We start from the raw sequence: 17632 nt of genomic DNA, 5'->3' as shown, positions 1-17632 counted from the left end.
GGCAAATCTGCTCAGGTTTTGCAAAAGCTGGTGTATGTCCACTTTCCACTGATGAAGTGGTGAACCAATTAATATATTTGCACTGCTCGGTTTGAGCAGTGCAAGACAGTATATTCCGGATGTACAGTGCTGTGAGGATTTGGCTCTGGTGCCTTTCTCTGCCTGATTCAACCTAGCTGGGTATGAGGTCTCCACATGTGGTTGTGTTGAATGATAACAGCACCTGGTGGGGTTTGCTGCTGGTCACTAGCAAGGCATTATGAGACAGCCCAGACTGGAAGGAGTTCAGGGGGCACAGCGGTCCCACAGTCTCAGGCTGTACACCAGGGATCCTGTCATAAGGTATGAAAGCATGAGAGACGACGATTGAAAAGCGTTTGCATGGAACAGTTGAAATTTGGAAGCGTCAGGGTGGATTTATGCCTGGAAGGGATAAAATGGATGCCATATTTGTTCCACGAAACCTTATGGAGAAGTACAGAGAAAAGAGATGGCAACTGGGCATGGTCTTTGTCGACTATGTACCAAGAGAATTAGTTTGGTGGAGTTTGTGATGGAGAGGTGTGCCAGAAGATGTCCTTCTTATCCACGATATAGACGATGGAGTAACTGCCACAGTCAAAACCAAATGGGGCTACAGCAGAGATTTTCCAGTAAATGTTGGCCTGCACTTGGGATCAGCAATGAGCTCTTGTTTGTTTGCACTGGTCTTGGATGTGATAAGTGAGAATATATGAAGGGAGCCACCTTGGAGTAAGCAGTTCACTGGTGACTTTGTGATACGTACGGAGACCCAGCAAACCAACTCTGAACAGCGGCAACAGTTGAGTGAACGCTGGTAAGACTGAAGTGATGAAAGCTGAAGGAGGAGGACCCACCATAAAAAGATATCACAGGCAGACAGCTTAGAGAGTGAAAGAATACCTAGGATCAGTGGTTGCTGACAATGGTGCCCCCCGGCGTGACGCCCAGCATCGTGCGAAAGCTGCTTTGTGCAGATGGTGGGAGCTGACCTGCTTGTGACAAAAAGCTGCCAGTAAAGTTAAAAGGAAGAGAATATAAAACTGTAATTCAACCTATCCTAAGGTACGGAACAAAGACTTGGCCAGCCACACGAAAATAAATCTGAATGCTCTCCACCGCAGAGATTAAGGTGTTGAGATGATCAAATGTGACAGGAAATGAAATGAAATTATAAGGGGCCTAAGATTGGATTGCCCCAACTGAAGACAAGTTGAGGGAAACAAGGCTACATTGGAATGGACGTGTCCAGCAGAGATCTGAGACTTATAGGGATAGGCCAGCCCCTGCAATAGTCATGCATGGAAGATGACCAAGGCGGAGGCCAAAGACTTGGTATAGGGACCAGATATCGGCAGACCTTAGAGAGACCAGTTTGCAAGACAGCCAGGTGTACAATCATGAGTTTTGGAAGAACTCTATAAAAAGTCAGCAACCTCAAACAGGGAAGTGGCAAGAAAGACGATGACCGTGATTTAGCAAGGTTAAAATAGCCTGATCCCCTGGCCCTGTGCCATAAGCCACATGGCAAAGGCTCCATCTAGCTGGCTTTTTGAAGTGTTCTTTGCACACGTGCTGAGCAGCACCCGTTCTGAAGGACATGAGCGTTATACTGCGTACAACATCCCAGAACCAAACTCAGCACATGTAGTTGATCAAACCGCCAATTGTGAAGCAAGAGACGGGAAACTGGAGTCAGGAGAGAAAGAACATGGGGGCTCGGCCTTCAGCTCCTCAGAGAATAACAGTGAGGCGAGAATTCAGATGCTGATATGCAAACGGTGCTCAGAGAAAGTAGGACACAGGTGTACCATGGGACACAGGTACGGAGAATCCCAGCCAGACCTCCCCAGTGTGTTTCTAGCCTTCTGCTCCAGCAGAAGCTCCTGCCATGTGGGCAACACACTGGCTAGCACAACAGCACTTCAATGCCTCCGATTTTGGATTCAGACACCCTTAGGATCCTCCAGAGCAAGCCGTTCCCTTCCACTGTGTCAAGTGTCTCACCAGGCAGCACCATGAAGACTCTGGCTAACGGAACATGGGCCCAGATACATGGTGAGGGGTGTGGTAGCAATACCAAGACACGAAGAGGGAAGTGTGGCATTTCAGTACTGCCCTGCCTGTTCCAGGCAGTTTGGAGACTTCATTGCCACAGGAGCCATGTGCCTCCCATACAACTTCTGCTGAACTTAAAACACTCATCACTTAGACTAGTGGGGCCACCCTTGGGCAGAATTCTACTCAGAAGGCCCTTAACTGGGCTCCCCTACGATTCACTTGAAACTTAGTTAGTGCTCATGATTAATGCTGGCTGAAATTTTTCAGCCAAAACTTCCCCCTCCCCTTGGTGAAAAATGCAGATGTGGCGACGCCAAAACATTTTGTGTCCGTTTCGCCAAATGGTTCACGTAAAACAAAAACAAAAAATAACCCACCCCAAATTAAGAAAAAGTCTAAACTCATTTTCAGTTTGAGACTTCAACTTTCGTTAGTTTTAAAAATCCAAAAAGGCGTAAAACTCACTCAAAAATCGAGACCAAGCCTTTTGTTTCGGGTCACATGACACTTTGTGTTCGACCCAAAACACATTTTCGGAATTGCCAGTGAGCCAAAATCTCCGTTATTCACCCAGCTCTGCGGGTGAGAACGGTAGGCCCAACAGCTTCTGTTTATCCACAGGACAGTTTCTGCATGGCTGGCACCAAGGCAAACTTCCCCACTGTCCCATGCCAACAGGATTCATCCCAAACCTCTTGCGGCGAGAGACAGTCGTGGAGCCTGACTCTTTAGTCCTTGGCCTCTCTGTAGAGACTGCCAATGGGGATGGTGTGTGCTACGGACACTGGGAACCAGACTGACACAAACTCCCTCAATATAGACCATTAAACAGCTTTCTGTCTCTACTGACCCAGCCTCCCCTGCCTCTCTTATACACGGATGCCCAACTAGCCTGTACTCTGTTCAGGATCCTTCTAGCATTTGCAGAAGGGAACTATTAGGGAGCTCACAGGAGGAAGTGCGCCCTCTCTCACACCCAGGCCGTCAGTCGCGCCTTCTCCTCACGGCGCCCTTCCAGCCCAGCTCCCCGCCATGCTCACCCTGCAAGCCTGTGACTTCACTCTCCTTCTCCCGCTGCAGCTGCGCGTATTTCTGGCTGTGGGTCTCCACCGTCTTGCGATGCTCTAGTTTCAAGCTGTTGTGCTGCAGCTGCAGGTCGAGCAGCTGTTTCTTGACGTCTTCGTGCTGGTTCTGAATGGGAGAAAAAAAAAAAAAAACGCAACATTCAGGGTTGGTGCAAACCACCACCCCGTGGCTGTCTGATTCCCTCTGCTGGGACGTTTCCAAAGCGCATGCCTTTGCAGTTCCACCTCTATCACACCTATCCAGTACAGGCCCTCTCTGCAGCCTATCTCCAAACTCCCCCTGGCACCCAGGTAACCGGGAATAGAGTTAAAGCCAAAAGTCCATTCAACGCTTGTATTTTTCCTGACCCTCTCCCCACTTAGACACATGCTAGAATAGTTTACAGAGTAACAAAACCATGCTCTGCGGTAGCCACGCCGGAAGCTGAAGTGCCCTCAGCTCCATCACTGCAGTGCTATTCCCAGTGCTGATCACCCAGAGTTATTATTTTAGTGCGATCTCATGGTGCTGGACTGGCAACCCAGGAGGCTGCAGGCAGCTGTTCTGTCCACGGACGAGCGTCACCCACTCTACACACATGCCCTGGAGCTGAAGGGACATGTGTGCAGGCGACAGGGTTGAGGCTCCATGCACCACACAATCCCGGCCTTCTGGCTGAGGCCGTGAAGGCCGCAGTCAGCGAGAGCCACACACAACGGTGGGTGTTGGGCTGTCAAAGCTTGTCCGACAGGATCTGGGACTGTGATCTGCCTGCTTGTTTCATTCAGGCCTCTGAGGTGTTCCAACCACTAAGTAATGCTGCCCCAGGTGATGTTTGGGACCATGAAGTTCCCGGGGGGGGGGGGGGGGGGGGGGATTTGGATCCAGGCTTTTGGCTCATACCATATAAAAATGGCAGCAAGCCACAAAATTGCCTGGCCCTTTAAGCCCAGAAAACTTCATATTACTGCCAACGAAAGCAGACCACCTCCTGCACTTCCCACTGTCAGCTCACTGGAGGCTGACAAAGGGGAGGAGCGGGACACGGAGATTTGTTTTCAGGGGTTCTTTGCCCTCTTTTTCCCCCGGGGTAGAGAGTGGAGGATTCCTCTTGAAATTGGTTCTTGAAGTGAGGCGCCAAAAAATTCCAGACACGTCAAGGAGAGAGTTTCTAACCCACGCTGAGGGAGGGATTTGGGAGAGGAGGGGCCCGAGAAGCCGAGGGAAAAAGCTTCTCAGTTCTGAGTAACAACTGGGGGGAAGAAAGAACTGGAGTCTCTCCATGGAAGCCACCCAGCTTAGCACAGCGCGTGGTGCACGTTAACCGGGAGGGAGTGCCGTTACTTGTCCCAACGTCTCCAACCGGCCGATGGATTTAGCTCGTGTTTTCTTGGAGACGCTCCTCACCCCACGTGGCCTCCTGCTGTTACACGTTCGGTTTTCATTGGTCTGGCACATGGCTCTGGATTTCGCCCAACGTTCCAGCCAAAGACCATGACCTTCCCTCGCCTTATGCATGTGGCACACTGCACCAGCCCAGACATCCTTTCCAGAGCTCCTGCCGCACTGCAGGACGTTACGCGGAAGGACAGAAGAGGTTTCCACGGGGTGTGTAGTTTGATCTGCTAAGCCAAGTTTCCTGAGTCCCGCACCTTTAAGCAGGACAAATTCCCCTCCCTGTTGCCATTTTGCGTCCCAACGTTGCCTGCCAAGTGCACACACACACTGAGCTCTTGCATGGGGGATTTACTTGTGTTCTCTTTTGGGTTTGCCTTCTGGAAACCTGCTAGCTGCTTTCCCCCACGGCACCTCTCCACTAGTACAGATGGCTCGGAGCTGGGGGGAGTCCCACATCTGCTGCCTCAATATGACCCGTGGGTGACGTACGGCCAACAGGCCCCATATCAGCTCTGCTCCAGACAAAGGCGAGGGCACTGGGACCGGGGGCCCTAACGAGACTCATGGGCTGGGTTCAGAGGGAGTGGAGTTTCAAAAATGCAGGGTGAAATAATCTGAGAACAGACTCCATCTCCCGGCCCTCCCCACACTAGAGAACAAAACATGCCGAGACCTCCTTTTGCTCAAACCCAGTGAACCAGAATTCACCTCCTTTTGGTTTCCCATAGTAACCCATGGAGTCCTTCCACACTTAAGTTTGCCAGCACCAATTACATATACAAATCGACCGGCTCGCAGGTGAACTCCTGGCCCTTCAATACAATAACTCTGCAGGGCTACAGCAGTAATTCCAATTTGTTTCCCTTAAATGATTTTTTTAAAATGCCATTAGTGCTTGGAGTCATCCTCGCGGCTTCATAGAACAATGGGACGTACTTTTATAGGGCCTTCAGATCTGTGGGAAGTCCATAGCACAACCCGTCTCCTGCTGAACAATCTGACTCAGAGCAATAAGGTAAAGAGAGAGAAGCCACGGAGGTCCTCAGATACATATAGTATGGATGAAAATAGTATCCCATAATCCACAGAGTTGTCCCAATGCTGATTTATGATTTGTATTTGCAGCAGCACCTGGAGACGCCAGTTGAGATCTGAACCCCATTATACAAGCGCTTTATAGAGAAGAGACCGTTCCTGCCACAAACAGTTACAGTCTAGACAGACAAAGGAAGGATTACGATCTCCATTTTACAGAGATCGTCTCTCTTTGCTCAGTTCCCTAATCGACTTGCCCAGGTCACCCAGGGAGTCTGTGGCAGGATCAGAACCTGATCTCCAGAGTCTCAGGGTATGTCTACACTACAAAAGAGGTGTGTCCTTAACTAGGGTTAGCAAACTGGAGTTAAAATAGCAGTGAAGAGATGGCAACTTGGCCTTTAACTAGGCTTAGCGGCTCACGTTGAGCCCCAGGCTGCTTTATGGGCTTTAACCCGAGCTGCTCACAGAGTCGCTGTGTCCTCACTGCTATTTTAACCTGAGTTAACCGCTCTGAGTGAAGAACACACCTCTTCTGCCGTGTAGACACACCCATTGTCCAGCTCCTTCACCACAAGAGCATCTTTCCCTGCCTGCCATTTTAAAATAAGCCACAAAGAACTGTAATGGTTTGTGAACGCAAGGCTTACTAGGGGTCCACAGTAATTTAAACTGACATGCTCCAGGGGATTGGTCAGCCACAAATCAGCCTCAGGAAAAATATTCTGCTGAGAGCAAACTTAATGGTTTAAAAATGCTTGTAACTCAAAAGTGGGAAGCATCAAGAAATAGGGAAAGCGAGGCAGCAAGGTTAAACAACTTTGCTTGAGACCTCAGTCAATGTTGGGGAGAGAAGTCACGAGTCTTGGCTGCCATTTTACCCTTTACAAGTACATCGAGTATTCACACCTTGCGGTGTACCAAGCCAGAAGTCTGGCACACACGGCACATGCTTCATTTTATAAACGCAGGAGGACTTCTCAAGTCCCAGGAGCAGCCTGGAAGTGGGTCCCTCAACAGCTCCAACAGGGTTGCAGTGTCCAGAGCTTCTGGGACCGTGCAAAAGCAACTGCACGGCCCGAGTGAGTGTGGTATGCTCCAATCTGCGGAAAAAGGCATCGAGCATAAACTCAGCAAGAAAAAGAGAAGCCAGTGGTAAGTTTGGAGCCAGAGACAGAAGGTCTGACTGCTGCTTTCAGCTTCATGTTCACCCAATTCCTATAGACAAAAATACAGGAACAAGTTTAAACCTGGAGAGTGATCCAATACCACACGTTGCAGAAGCATGACTACCACCATCCTGGTTGTGAGCAGGGATTGAGCCATGACCCTCTACAATTTGAGCCAAAGTCCAGTAACTGAGAACTAGACCAGACTCCTCTCTGCTGTGGAATGGGCACAAGTCGGGTTGAGAACACACTCAATAGTGCATTGCACCAAGAACAGAGAACGTGATGTTCTGCAAGCAAGCTCGCATTTCACATTAACGATAATTAATTAGCACTTTTAGCTGCAATCCTTCTCTAATACATTCACAGTGGACTTACATATGTTCCTTTTTAATGTGATTTCAGCCAAATATAGTTTGAGATTACTTTCTTACATTAAAATAATTGATTGACTTAATATAAAACTAAATTTTTACAATTAATTTTTATTAAATTTATTTTAAAAAGGAATTCACGAAGAGATGCATCTTGGATTAAATTACACTGACATTTCATTAGCCTTGGATCAATTTTTCTTTCTTATTTATTTTAAACATAGTCAGTTGCAGGGCAAGTTTTTTGCTCAGTTTTTGGGTTGCTGACCAAAGACTGATTTTAAAGATCTGACCTGCAGGAAGAATGCTCCAATGGTTAGAGCATTAGCTGACAGCTAGGGTTCAATTCCTGGATCTGACACAAACTTCCTGTGTGACCTGGGGAAAGTCACTTAGTCTTTCTGTGCCTCAGTTTCCTGCCTGTAAAAAAAAAGGGGGGGGCGCGCTAATCTATTCCTACTTCAGAGAGGCGTTGTGAAGTGCTCAGATATTACGGTAATGGAAGCCATAAAGTATTTAAGATGTATTATGGATCTATCATAAAACTTCATTCAGTGTTCCCTACATCAAGCCCTTCAATTTGCAGCTGAGCAAGGGTATATCTTTTAGAAAGACATCTAGTCTTGGAGAGGTTGAGAATCACTGATCTGTGCCATGTGGAATACAGCATAAGACCCCCACATTCACTTTCCTGCTCAGAGGGTGTACAGTGCCCAAGACCTCTCTGCCAGCTGCAATTTTAATTCTGGACAGCTTCTGGAGATATGGAGTACAAAATAAACAGTTCTCTCGTGGCTTACAAAGCAGCTCTGCAAATGTCAGTTTAGAAAAATGAAGAAGTAAATAATACATGCCCTGTTCCACGAGTGCTAGGGAAATGCCATTCTTTGCAAGATCCCAGAGTATGGCAATTTTAGGAGGTCCTGGTCTACAAATCTCTTTCATTCAAATCCAGCTCTTCGTCTTTGCAGACAGTAAATGGGGACGGGTGCATTCTTCTGATGAACGTTTAAAAAAAAATTCAGTCTCCACTCGAGATGCAAAGAGTCGTGAGAAATCACATCGCAGATGTGGCAGCAGCAATCCAGTCACAGGCTTCTGGTACTTGTGGAGAAGGCCACGCACCTTCCACCATGAGACTCATTTCCTGTTACAAATGTCTATCACACACATACAGAGCTGGTAACTTCTCTCGTATATGCGCCCTTTCCTCTAGGAAGCCAGAAGAGGGCCTCACTTTCCCCTCGGTGGAAGAGGGGATATTGTCTACTTTGCAGGGATTCTGTGATGTTTAATTCCCTCCCATTTGTGAAGCAGGTTGAAATCTTCAGATGGGAGGTGCAGTAACAGCACTAAGGAACATTTTGATATGCTCCCCTCTCACACAGGAAGGCAGAGAGTGTTCCAGGGTCCAGGTGGAATGAGGGGAGGGGGGAGGGGGATGATGGAGAGGGGCAACCCCAGTGTGGAAAAAGACAAAGGGACATTTGTCCTGGGCAAGTTCTGCTCCCAGACAGGCCTGCGCAAGACACGAGTTCTTTCACAGGAGGCCCTGCTGTGGTGTTGTGCGCAATTCCCCCTCCTCCAATTTCGTTTTTTGACAAAAAGCCCATATTTTATTTTTGTGTAAAACTTGTGGAAATGTGTATTTTTCCCCTCACATTTGACGCTGCAAAGCCAGATTCGTCTGACAAAGAGCTTCCGCCCTGCCCCTCCCTCGGCACGGAACAGTTCACACACACCTAGCGAGAGAACCCTGCTTTGTGATTCTCCTCAGGCCCTCGTTCAGCAGGGCTCCTGTAGGCTGAACTTCCCAGCAGGTAGGTGATCCTGCCCCACACCTGTGTTCGAACTCTTTCCAATTACTAGGGGCCCAGTTCAGGCAGTGGAAGAAGTCGAGTGGGAATTTGACTGGGCTCTGAAAGGGCCCCAGGAAGAAGTTTTTTCTATCTGGTCAGGTCCCCCAGCCCATGCCCACTTAAGTCAATCAATTATTTTAACTTAAGAATGCAGTCCGCCAGTTGATACAGATCTAACACGGAAAGCGAACGATGGGCCTGTAGGCAGAAAGGAAACTGCAGAAATAAATAAATAAAATAAATAAATAAATAGAGATATCCTATCTCCTAGAACCGGAAGGGACCTTGAAAGGTCATCGAGTCCAGCCCCCTGCCTTCACTAGCAGGGCCAAGTACCAATTTTGCCCCAGATCCCTAAGTGGCCTCCTTAGGGAAGGTGCTGCTGACACAGCTGTTTTCTTAACTGATTCAGCCCTATCCGGCTCTGCACACGCAGCAGCCTCATAACAGATAGACAGGGCACCCTCTCCTTCACCCAAATCAAGCTTTCAGGCCCAGCGTGTCTAATTTTAACTCAAGATCGCCGTGGCATTCAGCTATCACCTAGAGGTACCGTGACACGTCAGGCGCAATCATCATCCCCGGTGAGCTATCCTTATGGAAGGTTCATTGACAATAATCGCTTGTAGCTCCTATTCCCTCCCAATGGCCCGTAACAGCTCTCAGAATGGGGTAAGTGGGCAGCAAAAGAGCAGTCAAAGGCAGATCTTTGCACCAATGGCTTCACTGCCAGATCCCGTGGTGCTGGCACCTCCTCCTTACCGAGACCACAGCTCCTTGGCATCCTGTAAAATAGGTGATACAGAACAGCAGCCAGTCTCGGAATCAGTTACACCGCACCTTCATCCAACACACCTCTACAGCCAGCCTCGGAACCAGTTACACCGCACCCTTCATCCAACACACCTCTACAGCCAGCCTCGGAACCAGTTACACCGCACCCGTCGTCCAACACACCTCTACAGCCAGCCTCGGAACCAGTTACACCGCACCCTTCGTCCAACACACCTCTACAGCCAGCCTCGGAACCAGTTACACCGCACCCTCCGTCCAACACACCTTTACATACAGTAGTTACGCCACCTCACGCTCCGGTGATAACCTTATTATCTCCATTGTGCAGAGGTATTAATGACTTCCCAAGATCATACAGCAAGTCACTGGTAGAAATGGGACTGGAAGCCAAGAGCCCCCACACCCAGTTCTGCTGCTCTAACCACTCGACAGCACAGTCTCCCAGCACCTGTGTGTTAGTCAAACCTTTTGTGAAAGGCTGAGCGGATTCAAAGTGAGGGGGAAATAACTGTTTCATTGTTTCCAACATGAGCCCTATTGGGTCACAATAGGAGGGCAAGATCCATGGTATAATCCAGGCACAGACAGTTCTGGAAGTTTAAAAGGGCATGACGTTAATCTACCCGGCCATGTCTTCACTGGTGAAAACACACCTGTTTCTGCAATCATGCACTGACTTACCTTCAGTATCTTATGCTGTGAACTGAGGGCCCCATATCTGTTCATAGAATCTTGCTGTAACAAATACATAAAAACATTAGAATGCAGAAGATACAGAGGCAGATCAAAACCACACACAAACATCAGTGTGGCTACATAATCATACCATTAAATGTACATGCAAAGCAACGCACATGATGTTTGGTCTCCTGTATAAGACTAAGCGTTGTATCCATTTAACCTAAGAAGGGTCACGTCTCAGGGAGTGCTGCTAGAATGGATTAGTTAAAAATAACCAAACTACTAGTTTTGTCTGGGCAGGAAACAGTTTTCCTGTCCCATAAGACTTTTTTTTTTTTAAATGTCAAAAAATCCGATCACAAATTGGACAAAAACTTGAAAGCTTGAAAATGTTGGGAACCAAAAATACAAAAACATCCCTTTGGTTTGGGTTAATCAAAATATTTATTTTTGATCAGTTTGAAACATTTCATTTTGATTTTGACCAATATTTTTAGTGTAAAATTTACTAACATTTCTCAGTGAAAAGTTGTTTCGAGACAAAAAACCCTCAAAACTTTCTGATTTGACAATATTGAAATGAGAGGCTTTAACAACCTGGAAACCTTTTTTTAAGCCAAAAGTTTTTCAGCGCAGGCGTTTCATCGAACCCGCCCATTTCACAAAAAATATTGGTTTCAAGGAATTTTTTCCAGGGTAAACAAAATGAAGGGTTATATTCTACTCTCACAGTGGCGTAAAACTGGAGTAATTCCACTGACTTCAATGGAGTTACACCAGTGTAAGTGAGATCAGAATCTGGCTCCCGAGCACATGCATGGAGATGCAGACAGGGAGGTTATTTAAAATTAAGGGGCAGGATTCTGCTCTCATTCCTCTGGTGTAAATGCAGAGTAATTCTCGCTGGCCTGTGATTCGCACCCGAGCTTTGTAAAGGACAGAATTCCCTGGGAACTGGGATGATGGCTCTTGTCAACGAGCCGTAGGGGCGAGACAGACAACACAAGCCCTAAGCCCTCGCCTAATTGCGAAAATGACACCAATTTAACTAAAAAACAATCTTTGCGCTGGTTTTACTGCATCCGTTTAAACTCCTAGATATGGGCGCAGCTACCAGATATAAACCACGAGTTTACAGATATGCAACGTGTCCAGAGAATGTTTGCACTGCTTTAAACCAACTCGATTTTAATCAAACCAGCGCAGTTAGTGTGCTGACGAGGCCCAAGACCATTTAGACTTTCATCTGCCTGCAGCTCCACCACTTTTGTTCCTTGTGTGGCAGCAGAAGGCAACATGGTCTCTCCAACATGTACAGTTCAATGGCACCATCTGGCTCTCATTTACCTGAAAGGATTTCTTGCCTTTTACCCAAACGCCCTGTTCCCTCACGTGTGAACCTTCCCCCTCTTTCATGCACTTCTCGTTCCTCCCTGCACGCTTCCATTGGTCCCTGCTCCTAGCACCCCAAAGCTCTCTGACTCCTCTCTACCTTCTTGGCAATGACAAGCCCAGAAGACAGGGCCCTGATTCTGTTTTTCCCTGTGAAAACTCAGAGCTTGCGGGGCACAGGTGGTGAACAAGATGCGGAATTGTTGCCTTTTCACAAGCTTCTCTGCTCAGATCTGTATTTGGGCAGCTTTAAGTAGCACGGGACAGATCACAGGCAGCACCATGGAACTGCAAACTAAGCACAGTGCATAGTTATTGCTATCTTCTAATCCACAACTCAAATTATATATTCAATAGGGCACAAAATATTACCACCAAATGAGTTTCCGGAACACACAATTGCTATGGAGCTGCATAGCCATCAGTCTATTTAGCAAGTATCTCCACTATGCTAATTCTATAACTGCATGGTATTTAGCAGTCACAGTGGAACTGATTAAATGTTCCACCTAGTCTGTGCCCCGTTTCCAGCAGTGACCAATTTCAGATGCTTCAGGGAGGGAGTAACAAGTCCTATAATCTAAAGTAAGTGGGTTACCCCCTAGGGATGCATTTCTTCCTGACCCAGGCCCTGAAGAATGAGGATCAAGATTCCTTGTCATTGTCCCCCCAGTAATTGTAGATGCTCTTCACATTCACAGGAGCATCTCACCAGTACACCCTATTAACTTCTTCATTAAAAGCGAACATACCGTTTAACCATAAAGGTTCCCCTTTGTTTTCTGTGCTGCTATATTCATGGCACTTGGCAAACTGCAGTGAGGATATAAATGAAAAGGGGCTCTGGCATTCGCACATCCAGCTGTCAGGGGATTTAACACCACAAAGAGTAGTTATGGGGCTGAAAACCCTGGGATGGGACCAATCTTGCATTATTTCAGCCCCATAAATAGAGACAATAGGAAGCCTGTGAAAATCAGATGCAAACGCTGAGCTATCTGGGCTCCTAGGGACTCGAGTAATAAAGTTCTGCCTGAATTCAGCAGCACTGACACTTTCATTGCTGTTGGTCACATGCCGTGAACAACAGCCCTCAGTTATGCAATGCTCTCTGTTTTGCAAAGGGCCAGGGGCTACTGAAGATGATGACAAAGGACTCCCATCTCCACTGAAAGATGCCCTTGCCCCACCCCGAGGAGAAACACACACACACACACACACACACACACACACACACACACACACACACACACACACACACACACCTCCTTTCAGGCAGATGGGGGTTGGCAGTAAAACCTATCAACTTTGCTCCCATAGGCTGAATAACGAGCAGAGCCCAACTGCCTCCATGAACCCCCTGCACCAAGACGCATCGTTTTGCTCTGGCGCTCTGCACCAGGTAGCTGGTAATTTAACATGCAGATTGTTAGTGATAAACACCCATCTCCCATCGGGACAGGGCTGCCAGGGGAGGGGCTGTTGCTTCTCATGATCTTCCCCCAACTCCGTTCTGCTGCTGCGCTCCCACCCACGGACCAGGAGAAACCATTTGCCCTCGTCGCAGTGACAGACAGTGTCTATAGCTTCCCTACAGCATAGTCCCTCTCTCTTCTGTGCTGTCCCTATGCTTTGTTTCGCAGGTGAATAGAATTCTGTCCAATATAAAGACAACTGGCCTTTCCTTTGCCAATAGGCATAGGAACAGGACTCCACGATGCCACAGAGGCTAGAAGTAGTCCGGTCACTCAGTTTGCCATTTACAGATCTGGGCAAACAATAGGAACTTGGGCTAGCAACATCCCCAGAGAGACACAGTTCTTTTCTCCTTCCCAAATGAGTTGAAATAGACCCTTACTCACATAAGACTAATTGTTTGTGTAGACAAGTTCACAGCAAGCTGGGGTGTGAATCTACTACGCACTAATCTGCTGCGGACTAACTGTCCATATGGACCCTGCTGATGCATGTTAACAGTTTGGACTTGTCTACACAGGAACATCCAGGAAGATTAATCTGAATTAACTAAAGGTATGAATTCAAAGCGAATTAGTTAAACTGCATTAAATCCCAGTGTGAATGCTGTTATTCAGAATTAAGGTGGCTTTAATTCAGTTTAGTTTAATTCACTTTGGAAATGAATTCAGATAAACTTAATTAAGGCCACTCTAATTCTGAATGAAGCTGTTCACATAGGTGTTAATGAGGTTTAACTAATCCAGTTCAAATTCACACCTTTAGTTAATTTGGATTAATGCTTCTGTATGCCCCCATGTAGACAAACTCAAACTGTTAATGCAAGTCAGCAGGGTCCACATGGACATTTAGTCCACAGCAGGCTAGTGTGGGATGGATTCACACCTCAGCTTCCCAGGAACTAAATGTTCACATGGACAAGCCCTTAGACCATAAATGATGAAGTGACCCAGGATTCATCCTGATGGGATACCTCTTGGCCCAAAACTCTAATGCCAGCATCATCCCCAATGAGTCTTTTTTCACTTCCCTCTGGGCAGCTGTATGTTGGTGTGCAGCTGTGGAAATACTAAAAGGACATCTCTCAAACACACACAGGAACGTACTGTACCTACCTTCTCTTTGTTGAGTGCCTCTTGAGCTTCTAATTTATACACCAAAAAATCTAGAAAGGAAAAAAGAAGAGAGTTTAATTGGATGGAATTTACAAGGATCTGTTTTAGATTTTCAGGAGGAGAAAAACTCCTAACTGGACAAAAGGCTGTGATACACCCCGATGGAATGCGGAAGCTTTTAAGAGACTCAAAGAACACCGAGGTCCTTTCTGCTCTGTGCAATCATAGACCTGTCTGCCATGGCCAACATTTCCCTTCTTCCCACTACAGTACGGTGTTCTAGATGGCTGCCACTCTGCACCCCAGGGGTGGCAGCATTTCAGCGGTGCGAAGATTGCGCAATTCTTTGGGGGTCCTTTGAGACGAAAGATGCTAGTGAGAAATACATTTTAAAGCTACAGAGTGGCATCTCTCCCAGCACGGCGGTGGGCTTGACGGAGAACATCAGCGGCACAGCTACAGCATACACAGGTGGAGGAAGCAGTGCATCTTACAGCAAACCGATTTATCTTCACACAAATTTCACCAAGGGCTGGCTGGTGAGCACTAGCCACGGTGAGCCAAAGCCAGCTCCAAGAGTCCAAAGAGAACCTTGGGCCATCTCATCCTCTCTCAGACACGATTTACATAGGAAGGCTGAACTGTCAATTCTTTAGGGCAGGGAATGTCATTGTACTGCATGTACAGCACCTGATCGGGGTCCCTAGGCACTACCATAAAACAAAATCATAATAAAATGATTCAAACGGACTCAACTTAACCCACTGCAAGAGGCAAAACGTGAAGATAACAGTGTCTGGGGTTAAGGAAAACACAAGTGTAGCTGCATTAGATCCAGAAAGCCCTTGGAAAAGAGGGCCTGTCCTTTCCTGAGGCTTTATTGCTTATGCAAAGCGAGAGACCCAGTTGCTGGCTCTGGCCTCCTCAAGCTCCCATGATCTCTCACCTCCCTTCAGTGCCCACTCCGCTCTGGCACTACACCTCAACAGGGCCCTACAGCACCAAGCTGCTATTCCAGGCTTGCGTCCCCTTGCCAGCTTCGAGCAATGTCCATCGATCCTGATCTGCAGCATCCCCCATTGGTCCGGTCTTGGCTAACGCGTCTCGTTGTCCTGCTCGGCAGCATCCCCCGATATTCCAGTGCTTGGGCCTCTAATTGAGCTGCCTGGTGGATACTTTGATGTACATACGAGTCCAGCAGAGCAAGATGCACACATTTCCACATGTAACCCAACTCCAGTAGACAGGGGTAAATAGCACCGTGTCCAGTCCTGTCTGCACCGGCCAACAGGGAAGCACTGGGTGCTGCAAGCCTCACAAAGGTGTATCATTTATTTGCTACACTGTGTCCTCTTCTTAGAATGGGAGGCTAGGTGAATTCCCCACCCCACCTCGGTACTAACTAGATCCGATCATGGTATTGTAGATCGGTTATTGGAATTGGGAAAGGGATTCAATTATTCGGTGTCTGCCTGCGTGCTCCTCCCTCTGAATCAAACACACAAATAAGAAGGGCCTTTCCGTGAAGAACGTGGCATTGGCGCTCTCATCCATCTCCCAGATTCCCACCACCAAAGTTCTCCTGCATTCTCCAGAGGACTGTCACGGCTGGAAGAGACGCAGCTCCCCTAAACAACCAGGATCTGACAGGGCCAGCCCTCGGTGCTGAAGGTACCACATCAGGGGAGCAGGAGTTAACACGGAATAGTTAGACCCCATAACATATTGGTGGGTTTGCAGAGACCAGCACAGGGTCAGAAGCACCCATGCTTTGTCCAATCAGTTCTAAAGCCAGAGATTCCCTCCCTTGTTCAGCTTAGTCATCAGGGGTGCAGTGAGATCAGAAGTGAGCTCCGACGAAGCACCGGACAAGGGGGTGATACCTTTGGGAGCACCAGTGTGCCTCCGATTTCTCCCCCACACTGCGAGAGCAGCCCCACCAAGACGCCTTCTCTGTGCTCTCCCTCCCAAGAAGGCTGTGTAAATCGCTACTGCTGGGAAGCAGAGTGGCCCAGGGGATAAGGCACTGAACTGGGACTCAGGAGACCTGGGTTCTATTCCTTGTGAGTAACCTGCTGTGATACCATGGACAGTCATTTCCTAACATGGTGCCTCAGTTTCCCTTCACCAGCCTTTGTCCATCTTGTCTATTTAGATTGTACGTTTGTTATGTAGAGTGCAAAGGGGCCCGTATCTTGGTCAGGCCAGGTGCTATGGTACTTGGTTAGGTTAGGTTATGGCTCTATGAAACTTATGCCCCCAACTTGCTTAGAAGCTTCAGAGAAACAGAACTGACCCTAATTGCTGTGTAACTGGGAGCCAAGCACATGCCACTCTGCAGGGATGCTCTGGATGGCAGAGCTGGGGGCGGAGCTTTTCATTTTACCCCCCAAAATGCTGAGCAAACTCTAGCCCAATATTTTACAGACTTGCCACCGTTCACTTTAAGGGCACGGCAGCACATCAGCTCAGTGCACAAGCTCCATAGGGCAGGGACCGTCTGTTGGATCTATGTCTGTACAGCGCCTGGCACAAGGGGGTCCTGGTGCAAGAACGGGACTCCCAGGTGCTACCACAACACAATGAATGGTAATCAAAACCCCCTGGGAAGGGATGGGTACAGGGAGTTAATGCATTGGCCTCGCAGATCCTCGTGGAGTAACCGTGCCAACTTCCTTGTGCCCCAGTCACAAAACCACTGCATGGCTTGCTATATATGGCTTCCCCAGAGGAGGCTACCCGAGTAATTGCAGAGCGTACAGTTGGTCAGGACAACAAAGGCCAACTGAAGACAGTGCTCCTCGTCCTTCACTTCACGAGCATCAAATGCTATGTTTGCTTGAAATAAATGGTCTACTGGACCCAGTCATGGAGAAAAGCTCCTCGGCATTCTTAGAGCCAAGATGCACGCAGCCCTGAGCCATTCAGAGTCCATGCACGCTCTGCAGCGATCCATTTGGCAGTCGCCTCATTTCCTAGAGCAACGCTGACAAACTATGAAAGAAATCTAAATATTAGAAGACAGACATTCAACATTTGAGTCAACTATTTATCCACAGACTCATGACAAACTCGGCTGATACATGTCAACGTTTCCAGAAATGCAGGGAGCTAAGGAACGAGGCCAAAAGGGATAGACGTATTTCTCCACATAGCAGCTTTGCAGATACAAGCCAAGCTGTTAAATTGCC

At 47.8% G+C, this 17632-nt stretch overlaps 1 protein-coding gene across 7 annotated transcripts in view; it reads right to left on the bottom strand.

Moving 5' to 3' along the window:
• Positions 1-17632, bottom strand: part of LOC101949571 (Golgi integral membrane protein 4-like) — a 79341-nt gene that overhangs the window by 38198 nt on the left and 23511 nt on the right. For all 7 annotated transcript variants that reach the window (XM_005292924.4, XM_005292926.4, XM_042852854.2 and 4 more), the window contains exons 3-5: positions 14442-14491; positions 10459-10512; positions 3123-3273 (exon numbers count right to left, since the gene is read on the bottom strand). In XM_005292924.4, coding sequence (XP_005292981.2) covers positions 3123-3273; positions 10459-10512; positions 14442-14491 — 255 coding nt within the window. The remainder of the gene's footprint in view (positions 1-3122; positions 3274-10458; positions 10513-14441; positions 14492-17632) is intronic.

This window comes from Chrysemys picta, chromosome 21 (assembly GCF_011386835.1).
Source record: "Chrysemys picta bellii isolate R12L10 chromosome 21, ASM1138683v2, whole genome shotgun sequence".
NCBI classification, from domain to species: Eukaryota; Metazoa; Chordata; order Testudines; family Emydidae; genus Chrysemys; species Chrysemys picta.
Note: the sequence above shows the minus strand (reverse complement) of the source record. Positions and strands in the feature narration are given on the sequence as shown.